This window comes from Meira miltonrushii (genome assembly GCF_003144205.1).
Source record: "Meira miltonrushii strain MCA 3882 unplaced genomic scaffold FA14scaffold_5, whole genome shotgun sequence".
NCBI classification, from domain to species: Eukaryota; Fungi; Basidiomycota; class Exobasidiomycetes; order Exobasidiales; family Brachybasidiaceae; genus Meira; species Meira miltonrushii.
The window spans coordinates 1250688-1256547 of NW_020289947.1; the positions used below are offsets into that span (position 1 = coordinate 1250688).

The window sequence follows — 5860 nt, forward strand, 5'->3', positions numbered from 1 at the left end:
GCGGTAATCAACACAAACACGACCCGCATCACTTTATGGAAAGAGCTCACAAGTATGAACGCCTTGATAGAGTCCAAGTCAGCCAAGATCTTCCTCTTTCGATCGGATGAAACCTTTCAAAATTTATGAAAAGTTATCTCGTACGTCACTCAAGATCGCTCTTATGCTTTCACCTCACCGTCTTTGGCTTCACATCCGTTCAACATTACCGAAGAAGTCTGTCATCATTGGTTGATTTGAAGTGAGGTCGATCAAGCCGGTCAAAGTTTCTTTATTCATGATGTCTCTGCACTCGCATTCATCGGGCTCTTACAAGCAAACAACGGCAGTCTCTGGAGAAGAAGAGAAACTGTAAATAGATCCAGACTAACGGTCCTGAGAAGGAGGAAGGGCAGAAGGAGGGGAGGAAGGTGAAAGTGCAAGACTTAACGCAAGATTCCACACAGAATTCTTCAAGAGTCAGCGGAGCAGTCTCAACAGACGGAAGTGGTGCAAGACTCAACACAAAATACCACACAGAATCCATCAAGAGACTGCTCCAGATACCAAACAGAGTTCGTCAAGAGTCAGCAGAGTAGTCTCAACAAGAGAAATGGTACACCTGACATCAACAATTGTCTTTCTTCTGCCCTCTTTTTCCACGCTCCTACTTCACGCTTTTGACTGCATCTCCCAGTGACATCCGTTCAACTTTGCCGAAGAAGTTCATCATTAAATCTTGGGTTGAAGTAAGGTCGATCAAGTCGGGCAAAATTTTCTTCATTCGAGGATGACTCTACACCCGCATTCACGGTGCTCTTACAAGCGATCACTGGCAGTCGAAGAAGCATCGGTCTTAAGCGCATACCTGTTTGGATGACGGATCAAACACACTTCATCAATGAAGCGTCTATCCTGTCCGACTTGTTGGTGTAACGAGAGTAAGATGAGCCAGAACTTCTCGTTTCGCAACTTTCCAAAGACCCTCCTCTAAACATAAACACCTAAAGGGAGAAGAGGGAGGAGTGAGAAGAGGGTGATGACTATAAAATAGGAAGAGGATGATGACGGTGGAATGAGGAGAAGATGATGATAGCGGAGTAAGAAGAGACTGTTGGTAGCCTCTTCTCATCCGCATTCAAAAGCCGACCAGATAAAACCTTTCGAGATTCATGAAAGATCATCTCGTACGTCGCTCAAGATCGGATCATGACATAGCATTTGAACAAGTGGCACAACAGAAGAAATAACATACTTAACATCAACATTTGTCTTTCCTCTGCCCTCCTTTCTATACTTTCACTTCACACTCTTTGGCTTTACATCCGTTCAACATTACCAAAGAAGTACGTCATCGTTGCTTATTTTGAAGTAAGGTTGATCAAGCCGGTTAAAATTTCTTTATTCATGATGTCTCTACACTCGTATTCATCGGGCTCTTACAAGTAAATATTAGTAGACTTTAGAGAAGAAGAGGAACGGTGAATAGATCCAGGCTGAGAGCCTTGAGAAAGAGGAAGTATAGAAAGAGGATATAAAGGACTTAATATAAGATGCTATATAAAGTTTATTAATAGAATCAGCAGAGTAGTCTGCCTTAACCTTATTTCCTCTTCTTAATCGTTATTATAATTAGATAAATATAAGAAATAATAAATATTTTAATAAATAAGTATTTATTGAAAATCATTTAATAAAAGTTTAGTTAATATTTATAATAGAATAATAAATTAATATAAGAATCTATAATTTAATTATAAAATGCTAAATAAAACTTTTATAAAAAGATATAATATAAATAAAATAATAAGTTTTCTTTTATATAATTATTTAATTATTTATAAAAATAATTATAAAATAAATATATTTAAAAATATTTATTTAAACTTTTTATATTTTTTTATAATTTTAATTTAATTTTCCTTTTTTTTATTATAATAATCTTATATATATATATTAAAATTATTAATATATTAATATTAATATAAATATATAAAAAAATAAATAATATTATAAAAATTTTTATTAAAAGTTTTATTTATTATATATTAAAAAAGATATAATAATTATTAATATTTTTAAATATAAATATTTAATTATAATATCTTATAAATAAATATAATCTAATTTTTTCTAATAAATTAATATAATTAATAAGAAATATTATAAATTATATTTTTATAAAAGTTTTATATTAAAAAAGTTTTATAATATTTTAAATTTTAAGATATAATAATATTTTAAATTTTAAGATATAATAATATATAATTAATTAAGATATCTTATTTTTTTAATTTCTTAATAATTAATATTTAATAATTTTAATAAATATAATATATAATTTTTATTGATTATTTAATAGATTTAAGATATCTTATTTTTTTTTATCTTTTAAATAAATATTTTTTCGATAAATTATTTATAATTATTATTTATAAATCTTCTTAATTATCTAATAAAAATAAAAGATCTTATCTTTTTAATTTTAAAATAAATCTTTTATTAATAAATTATTTATAATTTTTATTAATTATTTAATAGTTTTAAGATATTTTATTTTTCTAATATTTTAATAATTTCTCTTTTTATTTCTTTAATATATTTATTATATTTAATTCTTTTATCTATTTAAAATTCTATAATAATATTTTATTTTATAGATAATAATAATAAATTATAATTTTATATAGTAAAATAATTCTATTAAAAATTAATTTAAAAATCTATATAATTATTATATCTATAAATATTATTAATATATTTATATCTATTACTTTTATACTCTTATCTAAATCTAATAATAATAATAAAAAGAATTAAATATAAAATTTAATTATTTTAATAATTTTCTTTTTATATAAAATTATATTATTTAAAATTTTTATAAATATATATATATATAAAAAATAATATATATCTATTATTAGTTAATTTAATTATTTATCTTTTTAAATAATTATAATAAGAAAAAACTTAAATTTAGATAGTTTATTTAGAAAAAATATATTATATTATATCTATTATTTTTATTATATATATATTAATAAATTAATAAATTAATTATATTAATAATAATAAATATATATATATAATTTTTATTTATATTTATAAAATAAAATAATTTTATAAAGATTTTAATAAATAAATAAATAATATATAATAAATTTAATAAAATTATAAAGAAAAAATTTATTAAGAAATTTAAACTTTTATAATATCTTTAAAGATATTTTATTAAAAATATTATTAATTTAATTTAATTCAATTAAAATTTAATTAAAATTTATTTTTTTTTTTCAATCGAGAAATTATTACTATATAGTACATATAGTAAAATTAAGACAAACATAAGATAAATACAGCTTCCGTTTAAGCGTAAATTACAAACATTCTATAAAGAGAAAAAGAGAAGGTATATAAAGAAGAAAATTCTTTTCTCCCTCCTCCTTCTTTTCCTTCACCATCGTTTATCTATCCCTTTTATATAAAGCTTATATCTTCGCTTAAAAATCGTCCTACCTACCTCCCTCGTTATAGCGCTAGCACTCTACTTCCGACTATCTTCCGGTATCGGCTAGAGCCTGCTTAACAAGCCTTTTTAGCCTATATCAATCAAATCTTTTTAAACCAATCTTTTCTATAAGAGTATTCTAAAGCGGTATTTGTTTTAATTAAAAAATTAAAAAGAATTTTTTATTAAATTAAAAAATTTTTTTATTTAAAATTATAATATTATTATTAATAAAAAATAGAAATAATTATAATAACTATATAAGTCGATCTTACTAAATAAATATATTAAAATAAAAAGGTATTAGTTAAAAGAAATAGATTAATACTAATTAATATTATAGATATATAGCTTAACAGATAAAGAGCTAAAATCGCTATCAGTAATAAGTTCGCCTTAATATATTATTACTATTATAAGATTCACTTATACTAAATTAGTTCTTATCTTGTACCTACTAGTAAACGATTATATAAATTTACAAAAATCTATCGTAATATATATAGTTGGAAGAAGTCTCTTTCTTTGATAAATATTCGATTTCCTTTATTATATCTCGTTTCGTTATCACTATCTACTTCTATATACTATCTTTTCGTAAAAAGAAGCTTATCTAACTCTATTCTAAATATCGATATTTCTCTTGGCTAGACAAAAGTATTATATAATAAGCTCGATAGATGGTAAGAGGTAAAATCCTTCAAGATTGACGACCAAGTTCATTTCCTTTTTTGCAACCTTTTCAGAGGAAGATGTGGATCTCTCATCTATATCGTCAATCTGGACCTCTTCGTAGGTTGAATAATTTCGCTTGGCATCAAGTTTTACGCCTGTTTACCGAATTAAAGATTTACCTTTATTCTATCACTGCTGCCTCAAGTCAAGTAGTAAGTAGTAGTATCGCCAATTTCGGTCTAATGATCATCAAAGAGATGGGTTATGAAGGTGTAAAGACTAACCTTCTAAGCGCTGGTCCATTAGCACTTTCCGTTTTCATCATGTTAATCTGTGCAGTTTTGGTAGATCGAAAAGGGATGAGATCTTTATTGCTTTTGCCGTGTTTGTCGTTGATCACCATTGGCCAATTTTTGATCTTTTTCGATATTCATTCGAAAAGCGTTACTTATGGTGCTATGTATCTAATCGCCGGCTTCAGTGGTCCTTGTAATACCTTAATAACAGTATGGTGCGCCGGAAATATCGGACCGCAATACACAAAGATGGCGACTTTGGCTCTTTGTCTATTGAGCCACACGTCTGTAACGTTAATCAGTGTTGATCTGTATCCTCCAACTGATGCCCTTTTGTTTTGGCATGCTCATTTAGCGGGATTGATTTATATTGTCATCGCAATTGTTTCTGCTTCTTTGTTGACGTTGGTATTGTGATTTGAGAATCATAAGAGAGCCTTTTGGCTGGAATATCGTACGGTCCCAAGCAAAGAACATTTTCCGATTTAGTAAACGATTTACCTTTGATCGAGACTGAAGGAGATCAAGCCTCAACCGGATCAAGTCAAACTGATGGCACTTCCGGTAAAGCATCCTTGGAGGCGCTGCAAGAGCTTGGACTGTATGTCGTGGAACCTGGAAGTGGTCAAGTGTACGTATTGAGTACGTTATCCTCTATATTATTTGATGATCGAATAGATCTATATCACAACAAAAAGACGTTAATGTCTAAATTGCCGCTCATATTACCGCAATTGGTCGGATTGAGTCCGTTCTCCTTTCCGGGTGATGCCTCTCGAGTCTTTGTGGGATATGAAAGTATGTCTTTAGTTGAATTAGACGTTCGTAGTGGAAAGATTGGCGCTGTGTTTGGTGGGTCGTAGAGTAGCGGTGGCGTTTGGTGTTCTTCAAAAGACGATGATGAAAGCAAAGATCAAAAGTGTGGCGACGAGAGCGATCGATCCAAAGAGTGGGAATATATAAGCAGAGCCGATGATATTCTCACGGTTCGCTTGCGCGGTCGACCTGCTCTGTCACAGACGCTTCATTTCAGTACCTTTTCCCCTAATTCTGCCGATCGTGATATCGCAGAGCTCTGGCTTTCGAGAGGATTCTCACTAGATAAACGAACAATGATTGGAATGCCCGAAGAAAGTCCAATCATGTGCTTTGATTCGTCTCAGCATAGCATGAAGTCAACCGAACAGAACGATCGCGCTTTATGGACCAGTGAACTAGGCGCAACTGTAGCAGGGATCGTTGATGTCGTCTACGCAAATTCTCCATCAAGTTCGAAAGATTACCTTCAGCCGCTCTTGTTGCCGCATCCGAAGAGCACATTGAATGATATCTTCTCCCGAATAGGGGCAGGGTCGAAGTATTCAACTCACGGATTAGGAAGAATCGGTGATCGTTCTTC

At 29.4% G+C, this 5860-nt stretch overlaps 2 protein-coding genes across 2 annotated transcripts; one reads left to right on the top strand and one right to left on the bottom strand.

Moving 5' to 3' along the window:
• Positions 1 to 213: 213 nt before the first annotated feature.
• On the bottom strand, positions 214 to 606 carry FA14DRAFT_87954 (uncharacterized protein). Its single transcript, XM_025503035.1, has one exon. The coding sequence runs from the start codon at positions 524 to 526 to the stop codon at positions 299 to 301; it is 228 nt and encodes a 75-aa protein (XP_025352705.1). The 5' UTR covers positions 527 to 606; the 3' UTR covers positions 214 to 298.
• Positions 607 to 4034: 3428 nt separating this feature from the next.
• On the top strand, positions 4035 to 5022 carry FA14DRAFT_87957 (uncharacterized protein). The gene has a single exon (XM_025503036.1). It carries the CDS (start codon positions 4243 to 4245, stop codon positions 4876 to 4878), a length of 636 nt encoding a protein of 211 aa, XP_025352706.1. The 5' UTR covers positions 4035 to 4242; the 3' UTR covers positions 4879 to 5022.
• Positions 5023 to 5860: the final 838 nt, after the last annotated feature.

What these genes read in the sequence shown, in the direction of transcription:
- FA14DRAFT_87954 (XM_025503035.1), bottom strand. Translation starts at nt 526, where the DNA reads ATGGATTCTGTGTGGTATTTTGTGTTGAGTCTTGCACCACTTCCGTCT.
- FA14DRAFT_87957 (XM_025503036.1), top strand. Translation starts at nt 4,243, where the DNA reads ATGTGGATCTCTCATCTATATCGTCAATCTGGACCTCTTCGTAGGTTG.